This window comes from Accipiter gentilis, chromosome 1 (assembly GCF_929443795.1).
Source record: "Accipiter gentilis chromosome 1, bAccGen1.1, whole genome shotgun sequence".
In the NCBI taxonomy this organism is placed as follows: Eukaryota; Metazoa; Chordata; class Aves; order Accipitriformes; family Accipitridae; genus Astur; species Astur gentilis.
The window spans coordinates 26,985,848-27,001,810 of NC_064880.1; the positions used below are offsets into that span (position 1 = coordinate 26,985,848).

The following is a 15,963-nucleotide window of genomic DNA, read 5'->3' on the forward strand; positions in this document are numbered from 1 at the left end:
AGGTGCACCCCAGGGGTTAATACTGGGTCCAGTACTTTTCAACATCTTTGTTAATGGTCTGGATGATGGCAAACACTAACCCTAATTTCTGGGTTGGACTCTCAGGCTTGGACTAAGTTCCCCCACCTCTGGCCCACACCAAAAACTACTCCTAGCACTGATCTCTTTGCTCCAGCTTGCCTTTGGCTACCCAGCTCCAGCGCCACTCCAGTGACCCCTCTAGGTGGTCTCTAGGTGCTCTGCCCTAACCTTATAGACAAGCTAACCCTCATAGACAAGCTGTTGATGGTTGAGATGGATAAGCAGACAGTGAGGTGGACTGAAAACTGGCTGAATAGCTGGGCCCAGAGGGTGGTGATCAGTGGCACCAGGTCTAGTTGGAGGGCAGTAACTAGCAGTGTGCCCCAGGGGTCAATGCTGGGTCCAGTCCTCTTTAACATCTTCATTACTGATTTGGATGATGGAGCAGAGTGCACCCACAGCAAGTTTGCTGATGATGCCAAACTGGGAGGAGTGGCTGTGATGCAGAGGGTAGTGCTGCTGTCCGGAGGGACCTTGACAGGCTGGAGAAATGGGCGGACAGGAACCCCACAAAGTTCAACAGAGGGAAATGTGAAGTTCTGCACCTGAGGAGGACTATGCACAAGTCCATGCTGGGGACCACCTAGCTGGAAAGCAGCTCAGCAGAAAAGGACCTGGGGGTCCTGGTGGACACCAAGTTGTCCATGACCCAGCAGTGTGCCCTTGGAGCAAAGAAGGCTAACAGTATCTTGGGCTGCACTGGGAGGAGTGTTGACAGCAGGTGGGTGGAGGTGATCCTTCCTGTCTACTCAGCACTGGTGAGGCCACACCTGGAGTAGTGTGTCCAATTCTGGGCTCCCCAGTACAAGAAAGATACAGGGCTACTGAAAAGAGTCCAGCAAAGGGCCATGAAGATGATGAAGGGACGGAGCATCTCTCCTGTGAGGAGAGGCTGAGAGAACTGGGACTGTTCAGCCTAGCAAAGAGAAGCCTCGGGGGATCTCATCAATGTGTACAAGTATCTGAAGGGAGGCTGTAAAGATGATGGGACAGAGCCAGGGTCTTTTAAGTGGTGCCCAGTGACAGGACCAGAGGTGATGGGCACAAACTGAAACACAGGAGGCTCTGTCTGAACATCAGGAAACACTCTTTTACAGTGAGAGTGACTGAGCGCTGCCAGAGGTTGCCCGTAGAGGTTGTGGAGTCTCCATGCTTGGGAGATACTCTGAAGCCATCTGGACACTGGTCCTGAGCACGTGGCTCTAGGTGCCTCTGCTTGACCAGGGGAGTTGGACAAGATGACCTCAACCATTCTGTGAAAATTGGGACAAACAGGTTTCCCAGAGATAGGGACATCCACGTTTTTTTGCTATGGACAAACTTAACTTTTGCTTTTCCTCATCCTTTGAGGTAGCTGCAGTGCTGGTTTTGCATCCTCTCTTCCTCAACTTCGGTTCGAGATAACTGCGGTGCTACTGTCTTTCTTCCTAACCAGCTGGTTTAATGATATTACAAGCAAATACAATTCTGATCTTGTAAAAGTTGCACAGTGGTTCTCTTTAATAACAAGTAGCACTGCCAGGTTTGTCTGTGAAAATTTCTTTGTATCACACTTCCAACATTAATACTTTGCCAAATAGTATATGTTGTTGTAGTATGGCCCAAGATCATAGGGAGAGTGTGAAAAGCTTAAGTACTGGGTAATTTTGATCAAGCATAAGGGAGGTTCTGGAGAGATTCATAGATGCCATTATCCATTTAAGTTCATAAGCAACTGCCACCTGTCCCTTGGCCTTCCTTCTTTGCCCTAATAGACTGTGGGGGGAAAAGATCCCTTCTGTAGGAACTTGTGACAAGGGCCAGTGTGCATCTCAAAAATGTAACTGCTCCTTTCCAATTTCTCCAATTTAGAAGCCATCTTCTGTGTTGGAGTTAGGCTTTTAATAGCAAAAAGTTTGAGTGGTGTACAGAAATAGAACAAAGGAAAAATATGGTACCACCCCAGTCCTTGTAATATTTAAAAACTTTTCAGACACATTCTCAGACGCAACCCCCAAAACAATACTACTGCTTTACATGCATTTCCATATTTATTAACATAATACAATATGGTGACAGTAAGTCAGAAATATGCCAGAGTTATAGAAAATGCTATATTAAGTTGGGAAGGAAGAAGGAGGAAATGTAGGATGAGTCTACGTTAGGGAGGATGGACCCCTCACCAGGAAAATGACTGCTGTACATTCACATTTAGTGAGCTTTGAAAGAGAGTAATGTCTTGTTTCCCTTTCTGCTTTACTCAGATACAGGTTCTTCTGGGTTATTTTTGAGAAGAAATGCAATAAAACGTATCTTTTGAGAATGGTCATGAACAACTACTGTAAACACAAGTTCACTGTTTATAAATGGGCTGTGCCACCATTGCCACACATGTTTTTTTAGGGTAGGGGTGTTTTGCCTGTCCTAATGAGTTTATCGAGAAATACAGAAGAACTGCTGTTAACATTCACTCATTCAGCTTTTCCCTACCAGTGCTGATCACATGCACGCTTGTTCTAGTGTTCCTTTTTAAAAAAAATAATAAGTGAAAATAACCAACAGAAAACACTTCATGTGATTAATGTTCTGATTGGTACACATTAAACATGGGGCTAATAAAAATGTCTTGAGGTCTTGGGGAATTGGGTACAAATTGAGACGTTAATATGGTGTTCTCAGGCAACAGGAACCTCTGTTTCAATAAAAACTCTGCAAGAAGGAGAGCCCTTGCAAAACAGGTGATTGCCTTTCTACCTGAGGCTAGGCTGTAGCTGGGAAAATAAACAATGGATACCTGCTTCTAGTTCTTCAGAAGTCAGTGCTACTTGTGTATTTAGTTATCTTGTTATTTGCATTCAAAGAAAGACTTCAGAGAAGAATTCCAAATATTAAACGTAAAAGAAATTTCTTCTTTTATGCATCTTGTGATCTGTGTATCTACCCTGCTAACCTAAGTGAAATGTGGACTTTGTTACTTAAGTCTCATCATTTAATTACTAGCTTTCCTAAATACTGTAACCTTTCTTAAGTGATTTTTTCCCCCTTCTTTTTCCATTCTGCCTGTGATCTCTGTAAAAGGGATCAGTTAATGACACTTTAAAAATGCACAATGAAACAAAAAATAAAACCCTAACGTAGAAATGTGAGGCACAAAATCATTTGAGCAAGGTCAGCTCTGTCATAGCACACATCTTGCATATTTAATGTTAAAATATAGCTGGAATATCTTGTAACTGCACATTTAACTGGAAGCTGGGACAGGAGGCTGTGATTGTTGTTATATTAAGGAAATCTTAACTTGAGATTTTTGTGGGTTATTCATTCCAATATAGGCTAAAATTATTGAAAACTGAGTTCTGATATAAAAAGAAAAAGTCATAAATTAAAGACCACTGCATTGGAGAGCTGTACTTTTTCAAATTTAGTTCACAATATGTTAGTATATCTTGGATGAAGAAGTTCTTCACATAAATATGTTGCCAAGCATTCTTTTAAATCATGTGTGATGTTTTCCATAACCAAAAGTAATCTCAGCTCAAAGCTTTAAAATGCAAGTATAACGATACTCCCAAAGTCATCCCATTAAAGTGACGAATTTATGTTGCAATTTTGCAGTGATTTCTACTGTTACTAAAGAGATTATCCTTTTCCTGTGAGAGGTGGAAATGACATGCCTTTGTTTTATGTTTTTGTGCAGTGGGTATATGTATGTATCTCCTTCGTGCTTTTCCATAGCATGTATGTGACCATAAAGGCAGTCTTGTCAAGGAGTGGATTCTGCTGAATGTTTCTGCTGTGTTAGTTTTCAACCAGATCAGGTCCCTGACTGAATTGTCTGTGTGGCCACAGGAGCACTATACTATAACTAAGAAGTAATGTTGTGCAAGGGAGGCAGGTGATTTACGTTGCTATATGCCACTAGTGAAACCATGACCTAGGCAGAAGTCCTGCTGTTTACGTGCATGTTTATGACCCTTCAGCAACCTAACTTGCATCACTATTACTAGAAGGATTTACTAGCAAAGGGGAAATAAATACCTAAGTTAAACATGATTGGACTGTGTGTCTTGGTCTTGTTAGTTTGTGGCATTGAATAGTTTACAGTGGCAGTTGAGTGTTTTTGCCACCTGTCACCTTTCTCCATGTGCAATGAAAAGTGATGTTAGCTCGGAAGAAGCTGATGGATTGCACATGCTTCCTCCCATTGAGAAGTGTCTTGGTTCCATGTACAGGGGGAGGAGAGAGCCTGTGTTTGTGTCTGAGTGCAGTTTTGGGGTGGCTTTGATGGGGAGGGGATGTGGATCGCTGTTTTCTTGGGGCATTAGGAGAGAATTAGAATAAATTGTTGTGAGTTTTGAAGAATTGAGTGCTTATTATTTTATTAAGTAATCAAAATAGATAGTTCTTCCTTCTGCTCTAGTGAAACATTGTTTGTCACATCAGCAATGGTGCAACAGTGGCCTGAGTACTAACTATAAAGCAAAACTTGAATAACTTAAAATCCTTGACTAATATGTGCTTTCAGAAATTCCTAATTCTTGCTTCCTTTTTGTCTGTGCATTTCCAGTAAGTAGATTCTGATCTCTTTTTATCATTTGTTGTTGGTTGAAACTGGTTCTTATTTTTATAATCATAATTCTGGGGTTTGTTTAAATTTAAACTGATTTTGTTATACTCTAGTAAAGTATAAGAAATTGTGATCTCTGGACCCACGTTAAAATTGAGTGGGAAATGAAGAGTAATTGGGAGGCATTCAAGTAGTAAATCCTCAAAATGTTTTTTGGTCTACGTATTTATATATTTTTAAAAGTATTTTAGGGAATGATGGATTATAAACTTTGATATCAACAAAGATGTTGTAGCTGTGTTGGCGCAGGTATATGAGGGGCCTCCAACTGATTCCTTGTTGCTTGCTCTCTTGTTGCTGCGGGTGCACTGTGGCTGTAAAGTGCTCCTGCTGGGGTTTGCTACAGATAGTTGCATTGTACAGGTGTACAGTGAAATGGGGGTGGAAAATTGTGCTGCTTGACTTTAGTGAAGAGCAAAACCAAATGTGTTGTCAACCTTTGTACAGCAATAAAGGTTTACGGTTGGGTTAGTGAGCAGCTTTTTTAAACCATAAATTACAGTTTCTACAAGCGTTTAATAAAAGAGTCTTTTGCTTTTGCAGATTTCATAATGTGTATGTGCATGGCATCACTTTAGAAACTTATAAGTATTTAAAGCTTTGGTTTTTAGTAATAATTTATTTTTACAGATGGAAACAGTTAATGTTAAGAAAGAGGAAGAATATTTTAGAATTCTAGGTTTGTTATACGTTTAAGTGATTCTAAGTATCGTGGCACTGTTTGTTTTTAATAGAATGCTAATCTGATTTAACCTTTCTAAGCTATGTGACACAATCATTATCATGAATAAAAAGCCATAGTTCCCTGTAGACTAATAAAAACCTATGTTCCTAGGTAATTCAGTTCCCAGATAATGTTTCAAGTTCACATTATTTCTGCTTGTGTCAATTTACTTGTTCATTTTATTGAAAAGAATTATCTTTTTCACGAGGCAGCCTATTGTCCCGTCTAGCTGATGTTTTTTCCACTGCATAGTATGGCCACAGGTGTGAGGGAGCAAAAGAGTACAATAAGTAAGAGTACAATAAGTAACATAGGGAATGCCTTTTAGCAGTTGATAGGAATATTAGTAATTCCCTGAGAAGTGGAAAAATTAAACTTGGTGGATTTCAGGATTGCTGAATCTTGACTTTTACAAGAAAAGCAACCATCTAAACACATGGTAAAGAAACCAAGAATTCCTACAAGAAAGCATTGCAGAATAAATGTCTATGGTATTCTGAGTGTTGTTGTGATGGGCTGTGCTACTTATGATCTGAGGAAAATCTTTTTTTTTTTCTTTTCTAAGGAGATTGAATATTTTGGAGGGAATTTGTTTATTTAATATGTTTGTTTATTTTTCTAGATATTTTTAAATAATTATAATGCTTTTAGATATTAGCCACAATGAACATCTACAATTTAAGATTTCTAAAATCTGAAACCTGCCTATGGCATCTTAAAAAGAGTGGTTCCTTGTTTAGCTGCGTATTTCAAATCCGCTTTCAAGAGAAATATCAATTAACTCAAGAATTAAAAAACTGTATTGCTAGTCTTACAACATACAGTTTTCTTTAGCATCAGCAGATAGAACAGATTTAAATGATATGAATTTCTAATGCATTTCCAGTTGTAACAAAAACTGATTACTTAGAAGAGCATCAAAGAAAAGAATGCTTGTTTGCTTTATGTATCTTAAAATACTTAAATTGAGGAGAAACACAGCCTGGATTTAGTAGAGGTAAAGGGAGTGTTCAAGCTACTTACTTTTTGCAAACAGATTTAATAGTTTAACATCTTCCAAACCAACGTACATAGTGTGGAATCCTATTTATAGGATTTGATTTCCATACTTGCTGTGTGCTGTTAAATTCTGATACTTGTCAGTGTGCTATTTATGTTTTATGTTGAATCTATTGGGTCTGTTCGATTGTACACTCTTGTGGAATATGTGTTGTCCAAATCTATTCTGATAAATGCATGATGTGCTAAAATATTTGGTAGCAATGCATAAGGCTACTTACAATATGGAAGAACAAAGACATACCAAATGTGTCTATACGAAATATATACCAGTATGTTCTTCTGGAGATAATGGTAGCTGTATTTCTAAATGTTAGATCTATACAGTAACACTTTTTGTCTTAAAAAATAATAGTCTTCATCATCACTAAGATATAGTTGAGGATTCATAGGTGGGTAAATCAGCATTTCAGTTCATGTTTTAAAGCATTGTAGCCACAAAATTAAATCCACTAAAACTGGACTGAAGTTTGTGTTAACTGGAATTCTGTATGTTTTGTCCCCCTAGGAGGAACAGGCCGCTAAAATCAAAGCGGAGAAGATTAGGGTTGCATTAGAGAAGATTAAAGAGGCACAAGTAAAAAAGGTAAGTTATTTATACTGGTTTATAAGATCTTTATTTTATACTTCTCCCCCTGGAAAATACAGGCAAAATTCTTTTCATTTGTGTCTATGACCCTTAAGTTGCCCTAAATAAAATAGGAACACTGTGGTGTTCTCATCTTGAGTGATAATGTACTTTCTTATCTAACCTGGACCTAATCAGGAAGATCCTGGAATATAGAATAACATTATGTTTTTCTTAAGTAACAGCTTATTTTGCAGCTAGTGCACATTGAGAAGACTTTGCCAACTTCTACCCAGAGCTGAAATGAAGGTCCAGCCTCCTGAGATTGTCTTTGTAAATTAAGCAGTCACACATTTAAAATTTGGGTCTGTTTTCTTTACAGACCCCTTCCCATTATGCATAGCAGGATTTTTCAGTGATAAATGGAATATAAGCATTCCAGACTACAGATGGGGGTTACCAAATAGAGAAAGTCTGCTGACATTACTTAATTCACTATCAAACAATACAAAGCGCTCCCTTGAAATTTAGCATTTTTATTTTATGTTTGGAGTTTTTCAGTAGATTAAAATGCCTTTTACATTTAGTGTTTTTATATCAAAAGCTGAAAAAGTGTCCTGGCTGGAAGATGGGAATTAACAAGCCAACCAGTGTATTACAAACAGAAGGTTTTAACTTTTCCAGCTAAACAAGGTATAAAAAAAGGAAGCATAGCGATTGGCAAGAAGAATTTATTGTCTTAAGTTTTTTGATTGGTTAACAAAAATGGCCATTGTGTTTTAGAAGCAGATTTCTTTAGCACTAAAGTTTCATACTCCCCAGAATAAGTACATTTAGTATAGGTGTATTGTTTACGTAATCAGCATTTTTAGAAATATGGAGGAAGCGGGCAGAAAGCTTGAATTGCAAATCTGAAAAATTCTGATTCTATATAAGGTTGTGCAGAACTCTATATCTGTGTTTGTTCCACCTAGATATGTGAGAAAAATTGTCACAAAGACAATTTATTAATCAGAACAGGACACTTTGGCGGGAGGGATTTTTTTTCCTCCTTAACACATGACTAAAGCACATCGTCATTGTATTGGGAAGGCCTTTGTATTTACTCTTTTATACTGAAGGAGAGCCATGTCTTGTTAAGTGTTCATGATACAAGTATCTAAACATCATTTATGGCTTTTTACATTTTGAGGGAGTGTTTTGATTGAACTTAGTATTTTATGCTCTTTTAAGAAAACCTTAGAAAAAGAAACAAGATCTTAAAAAACATGTTTTTATTTGAAATGTGGGAAATGAATCCTTATTGTTTTCCTAATTTTCGGCTTTATAGTTGGTGATCAGAGTCCATATGTCTGATGACAGCTCAAAAACAATGATGGTGGATGAGAGACAGACAGTGAGACAAGTATTGGACAATCTAATGGACAAATCACATTGTGGTTACAGTTTAGACTGGTCATTGGTGGAAACTATCTCTGAGTTGCAAATGGGTAAGTAATAATTATAAACATTTATAATTCTTAACTATTGATGTAACACCTGTCTATATCTGTGTCCTCAGAATGATTTAAATTCTTGTCTTCATAATGTTCATCATCCTGTTCATTCTTGTAGTAGAAGTTCATTCATGTAGTAGAGCTCATGAAAGAAATTGTTTCAGAATGATCTGGAAATGTTTTCTTCTTTCATATGAAAAGCATGTCTAAATTCTAAGGTGTAATATAGGAATTTTACTGCTGTCTAGTCACTAAGCCTCTTGGTTTTCATGTGTTCTCCACAGAAGGAGGTAAAGGTTAAAAAACTTACTGTGCATCTTCCTCTTTGTAAACAGTATCTGGTACTGATCCTAATAACTCTCATTACAAAAAGCTGTCTGAATTTTTTTTCTGTTAAATATTTTAATGCAATTAGCAATATGGCTCTAAGGGCAGTTAAAGCTCCTTTGCGCTGCATTTCACATACCACAATGCAAGTTGTTCATTTAGCCAAAAGATATAGCATCTGAATGGAAAAGCAGGGGAAAAATGATAGAAAAATGGTATTATTAATATCCATTATCAGAGAAGAATTATGTCAGAGAGCTGTTAAGCACCTTACCTTCTGACTAAAGAAAAGCCCAGAACTGAACCCGTATTTCTGGATTTCAAATTCAAATACAAATTAATATTTCCTCTCTCTTTTGGTAAAACGCTTTCTATTTCAGGCTGCGTAACATGTTAACTTTGCTTATTGTTAGACAAAAAAGGCTGTTGTAGGGTGACAAGGTATCCTTTGAATCTTCTACCTTTCATATGAAAAATAATATCTTACTAGGCTCAAAACCTTAACATTCCAATAAATGAAATCTTAAAAGTTGCCTGATTTTGAAGCCAGAAAGAATTTGCACAAATTCTGTGTAAATCCAAATTAGGTATATGAAAATCAAAGGTGTAATTCTGTAACATTTTACCAATGAGAATAATACGAATAAATAACCTTATTAGTTCTGCAATAGTTTTATGTTTCTATCACTGAAAAATCTCTGTATGTTTATGTAGCAGGATCCTGAACTCAAGGCTCATCCAGGGGTCTTTCCCATCCTAGATTTGCTTTTGTAAGACACTTGCATTCACTGTGCAGGCTGGAAAAAATAAAGGAAAAAAATACTGGAAAAAATATTTTCAACTTTTGTTAGAAACAAAGAGCTAGGCTGCAGACAGAAAGATAAACTTATGTTTATCCAAATTAACAGTGTGATGAAATTAACATTATTTTGACATGAAACCAGGGTTAACAAATCTCTCTGGTATACTTGCAAGTATATGCATACCCTATTGTATGGGCTCAGTGACATACTGGGAATGACAGAATTTGACTGCTGTATTGAGTTTCAAGCTAAAGAACAACATCTGTTAAAATTACAGAATTTTAAATTCAGATTACATGTTAACCCTAAGAGAGAAGCAAGAAGGTAGAATTCTGTTTCCTCTTTCGTTTTTCAGTTTGGCTTTCCTTGATCCTTGGTAGGGTAACTGTTAAGTAGTTTTTCATAGATTTCACATATGTGGTTTTTTAAAAGACAATCCAAAATGCAGCCTGTTTGATTCATGTGTTTTATACTGGAACTTGAAAAACAGATGAAAGAATGATTACAACAAAGCCCTCCCCCAATGTACTATTGTGTATTGTATTGTGTTATTTTGCCAGTGGTTCATCTTTTGAAACATTATTTTCTGGAAATGCAGATGTAAGAGGAAGGTATTCCTTTATTACAATGTTTTCCTTTGCCGAGCCACAGAAGACCTATGTACCCTCACAGTGTATTTTACCATGTTGTCTTGTCAGTTGATTGCTCATTAATTGCACAGTTCAAAAAAATGCAGTGAAAGCTTTAAGCTAACAAACTGCAGAGAAAGACATGAGGCCTGTGGAGTTTCTGATTTTCTCTGCGTTTTATGTGGTCTGCTTCAAATATGTGTGGTTAACTAGTTTTTGAGGGGTCTGGTTTAGGTACATGTACTTGAAGTAGAAGGCCACCTGTTACTCTCTAATGGTTTAACCAGGAGCTTTAGGTGTACTTTCAGAAGAACTCAGCGATACCATTTCCAGAATGCAGAATGAAATGCTTTGCCCCATTTTACCCTGCAAGTTTGTAACAGAAACAACTGTGGAAGGTTTCTTTTGGTTGGGACAAAGGTGGTTTTCGTTTTTTTAGTTAGAGCAGGGTAGTCTATGAAGTATCTGTGAGTTGCAATGTTTTAATTTTAGAGAGTATATTTAATAGTAGGAATGTTGCATTATATGAAGTTTTACGTACTATGGGTATGTATATACTCGGTGAATAAGTTGGTTTGTGTTTGAGTTCAGTTATTGTTCTTCTTGTAATAACAGTTGATATGTTTTGAAAGCTATCTATCCAGTTTCACTAATGAGGCTGCAGTGAGATTTAAGCTTTTGTATCACAGTCCTCTGAGGGTTTTTTTTGTTCTTCTGTTAGGTAACACCTTTTTTACTTTCTTGGAAGACAGTATTGCTGTGTTGCTGATAGAGCTTAATGGAAGTCGTGAGTTGTAACTTGAAATCTTCTTAGAAAGATCGCACTGAGACCTAAGTAATGTTGTGTTGTCATCTCAAACCCTAATTCATTCTCTACAGATGACATTTTGTTGCATTCACGCTGCTTAGTATTCTTAATTACCAAAGACGTTGAGATGTCATCTGTCATCTCAGTCTTCATTAGTGATAGCTTCTAGGTCTGGATGTGATCAGTGCCATATACCCTTTGTAAAAATGTGGTGTAATTGATTTAGTGGAAAAAAAACTTGTTCGGCTTTCACTGAAAGGTCAAGCATGTGACAAAAGATTCTGAAGGAAATAATTTGCTGAAATGCCACTGTGTGGCCTATGTGAAGAGGGAACAAATGGCAGAAAACAAGGTTCTACTGTAGGGTCTTTAAAAGGAGCAGAAAGTTGGTGTAGTGGTTTCCCAAACATGTATTTTTACTTATTTATTTTAAAATAAGGGTTTTCAGTTATTTCTGTACCATTTCAGTAAGTTTTCCTCTTTTTTTCTTCCTCTCTTTTGCCTATTTTCAGTATCTTGTACTGGTGATAACTATTTCAACAGAATCAAAGCTCAGAGTTCTCAGAAGCCATTGTTGATACATCATTTATTCAGCAAGATAGATTGTAAGAAATAGACAGTGTCAATTTTCAGACTTCTACAATACTCCCACTAACCATGGGTATTCCGCATCTGGGAAGCATTTTGTTTTCCCTCTGATCATTGTCCGTTACTCTTCTTGTTCCTTCATGACTGAAATGGTAATTGGGGATGTAGAAACAAATTTTGTGCTGAAAAAGCTGCCTAAAGAATTCCTCCAGGGATTGTGTGGACCAGAGTACCTATAAGTATTTCTTATCTGTACTCATAACACTTGAAGTGTCATTATTTGAGTCTGTTGTGTTCATGTGGGATGGTAGGCTTTGTCAGGTAAAAAAACAAAAAAAAGAAAAACACTTCATGTATTGGTGGAAGTATAAGCCTGAAAAGACAGAAGTGAGTGTTGAGTGAGTGTAAGTGTAAAATTAAACCAGGCGTGTCTGAACGTTGACTGAGTTATTTTAGTTTCTTAGTGTAAACTTCTTCCCCATTTTAGTAGACCTTGAACTATTTTCGCTATGTATATACCTTGTCTCCCAGATCTGACTACAGAGTAGTTTCTGTCACAAAATGTGGCAGGTTCAAATGTATTTGCTCTCTTGTTATTGCTGCAGAAAGGATCTTTGAAGATCATGAAAATTTAGTTGAAAATCTTCTGAACTGGACAAGAGATAGTCAAAACAAACTAATGTTTGTGGAACGTATAGAGAAATATGCACTTTTCAAGAATCCCCAGGTAAGACTGAGATTCATGTTGAATGCATGTGTGTGTGGACGCGTGCATGCCTAATTGCAGTTTCTGACTTTTTTTGGTAACATTCATTTCTATACTTTTATTTTGATACTTGTGTATGTATTAAAATGCCAGGCAATTTTACATTTCGGCACCATGTATAATCCACACTGTGGTTGGCACGAAATCCAAGTCCCTAGCAGAAAACCATAGGCTGAAGCAACCTGTTTGCTAATGTGTTTGTGGGTAATTTTAATGGAGATGAAGGCAAGCGATTTCATGGCATTTGCAACAACGCTTAGTGCTGGTCAAATATGTAAATACGCAAGAAAGGTGTTGACAGATATTACTAATAGTAATGCCTCTCCACTGCGCATTCGTACGTTGCTGGCAAGAAGGGGAAGAGAAAATCTAAGAGAATAGCTACTTCATGGTCAAATGGCAAGTGAAGAGAAGAGAGCTCCCTGTGGAAGCTGAGACAAGCCTCTGTTCAGCCGTTTCCTGTTCCCTGACTAGGAAACTGAAGGCCCCTCTTCTCTCTCAAATGATCTCAAATGCCTCTCTTCTCTCAAATCGTAGCTACAGATTTGATATCTGGCAGCAGTTCAGAATTGTAAGGGAGTGGAGGAAATGATACAGAAAAGCAGAAGGTGGCTCTTTGAAGAATTTGAATTGAAAAAAACCTGGGTATAATATCACAGATCTCTTGCTTAACTCTTACCTAATGTATTCCCTTTTGGGGCCATAGATTATTTTTATATCTGTATAGCATCTATGTGGTAATTTCTTGGATTTAAACTGAGTGTCAGTTTTTCATGCTCATCCTTTGGGACACCATCAGTTTACTTGGTTTGTTTTTTTTAAAGCAACTATTGAAACCAAGTGCTTTGTGATGAAGCAACAAAATTCTAAATTCTTTTTAAAAGCATGTAGTTGATATGTTTACTATCATAATATTCATTATATCATATTCACCGTCATGTTGATGGTGGGCACTGTCAACAAGAGTGAGGTACCAGCATAAACCCAGTATTTCTCCTTGGTTTAAAATATGGACCTGGTTAAACTTTGTGAATATTGTGGGGGTTTTTTCCCAGCATAAGAGATAGTGGTTAGGAAGAGGAAGATTTTCATTGTCCCAGTCCTTTCCAAGCTGAAGGAGAGTACAAAACTTCCTATTAAATAAGATACAGTACCTATGTGTAGTTGGGTTCCTTTTTTAGAAGACAAGGAGTATTTAGTAATTCTTCATGAAAAATAAATATTTTTATTCAGCAAAACTGTCAGGGCAAGGTGGAAAGAAGTACATTGTTTCTGTATGTGCTTCTTTGAACACATTAAGTAATGGCAGTAAGTAACAAGTTTAAAGATCTCTGTTTTTCTTAGTATTTTTATTGTGGGATTTTCAAGTTCATAGTATTTTTATTTCTGGATCCATTGTACCAGGCAATTGGTACAATGGCAGTTTTGTAGAAAGCCAGGACAATGTTATGAGGTTGTTACCTAGGATTTAAGAGAATGGACTGATTGGTATTTCTGGAAAAGGTGGTTATAACTTAGTTCCATGTATTATTTAGCAGTCTGACAGATAGTTTCAATTGGACTACAGAGTTTTGTTCAATTAATGTATTGTTCTTGGGTAATAGCTGGGGTTTTTTTCTTACAGCTACAGAAAGGTAAATAAGAAATGTTGCTCAGCTTGATTTCAGAATGCCTATAGAAATATTAAGTTTTCTCTTGTTACAGAACTATCTGCTAGGGAAGAAAGAAACCTCTGAGATGGCAGACAGAAATAAAGAGGTGCTGCTAGAGGTAAGACTGTCAAAACAAAAAGGGCATAGTGGTCATTCCAGAGCTGGAAGCTAAACTCTAAAAGGTTGTGGTGATTGAAATTGGTGGATGGAGCTGAATGTAATTCTGGAACAACTGTGAATGGAATGTGTTACATTTGAGATAAATGGCTATTTTAATGTTACCCTGTTTCAGATACAATCAGTTAATAAAAATGTGTCTTTATTTTGTTTAATAAATAAAATACCATGCACAGTGATAGTCAAAATGAGGTTACCTGTAACTATGGCTAAAACCAGTCAATATTTGCAGAACTGTCACCTGGGTTTTTTTGACCTGTGGTAGTAGAGATCTTTTTACTAGTACTCTCCAAATTGTTATTATCTGTAAAATTCTGTAGCATTGGTTGAATTGTTTCAATTCCGTTTTAAAATAAACAACCAAATATTCAATTTAAAAAATGAGTGACAGAGAAGGAAGTCAATTAACATCGAATATGTTAAATAGAAGGACAACAAAAAAAGTGACATTTTTATAGAGACCTACCCATGCTGAAGTGTCATAGCTTCCACTTGATTTCAAGAATAATGATTATGATTTCAGTAGTTACACAAAAGTAAATATTTTGGGTATTTAATTTTGGATTATATTTAATACAATTTCACTTTTAAGTACCATATGCATGCACTTAGTATATTATTAATATGGGTTTTAATAAGTGGTTATGCGAATACTGTGGATCAAAAAGGTGCTTCAAGCCATGACATGCAGAGGGTTGTAATTCTACCTAATTCTTTCTGTCTTCTAAGATTACTTATAAATCTCTGTGGTGCATATTAATCCAGACTGAATTTAAAGTGTTTGTTTTCCTCTGTTAGCTCTTTATAAATAGAACCTTAACAGAAGTTGTAGTGTTGGCAGTTAGTAGCCACAAAGTACTCATGGAATGAATTGTAGCTGTATCTGATGGTTATGTAATTAGGTTTTGTGTATACTTAGACTTATGAGGCTATATGTATGAGGCGACCTCATGACTTTAAAGCCAGTAAAGCTGTTGGGACATCTATTACTGATAAGCAGTGGTTAGAAAATCTTTACAGTAGCTGCTAATATTTCTGTTGTTATTCTTCTGCTGAGAAGATGCTAAGGTCCCCTATTGTTTTTGTCTGAATTGCCTTATAGCTTCTACAATGAATCTCTAATTCATATCACTGCGTGGAAAAAAAAAGCTGTCCCAGTTTTGTGTGCATTCCTTAGATAAAGAATTTCAGGATTTCAGTTATTAAAAAAAAACTACTGCATGCTTATGTTCTGTCTGTTTCTCTTCCCAAATCACTGTGTTTATCAGCAGGAATGTTTCTGTGGAAGTTCTGTAACCGTGCCAGAGATTGAGGGAGTTTTGTGGCTGAAAGAGGATGGTAAGAAGTCTTGGAAGAAACGTTACTTTCTTCTTCGAGCTTCTGGAATCTACTATGTCCCTAAAGGGAAGGCAAAGGTATGCTGTTTTAAAGCAATTTCCCTGAATTGTTTATTGCTGGTGAACTATGCACACAAGAGTCAGCCTTAAATTTTGGCTTAGCTGTGCCTTGCCTAGTGCTGCATCCCTTAATTAAAAGTGTAGCTTTTTCATGGAAATATTGTGTAAATTACTGTGGTAGCACTTGATCTGAAGGGTGTAACCACAAATTTAAAAATACAAGATGACAAGGGTCTGCTTTTTGAGTGAGTTTGGGATTAGGTGTTCAGAAACACTTGAGGA

At 36.9% G+C, this 15,963-nt stretch overlaps 1 protein-coding gene across 2 annotated transcripts in view; it reads left to right on the forward strand.

Moving 5' to 3' along the window:
• Positions 1-15,963, forward strand: part of RAPH1 (Ras association (RalGDS/AF-6) and pleckstrin homology domains 1) — a 97,481-nt gene that overhangs the window by 64,695 nt on the left and 16,823 nt on the right. For both annotated transcript variants that reach the window (XM_049799606.1, XM_049799611.1), the window contains exons 5-9: positions 6,979-7,056; positions 8,369-8,528; positions 12,295-12,416; positions 14,160-14,225; positions 15,556-15,699. In XM_049799606.1, the coding sequence (XP_049655563.1) occupies positions 6,979-7,056; positions 8,369-8,528; positions 12,295-12,416; positions 14,160-14,225; positions 15,556-15,699 (570 nt within the window). The remainder of the gene's footprint in view (positions 1-6,978; positions 7,057-8,368; positions 8,529-12,294; positions 12,417-14,159; positions 14,226-15,555; positions 15,700-15,963) is intronic.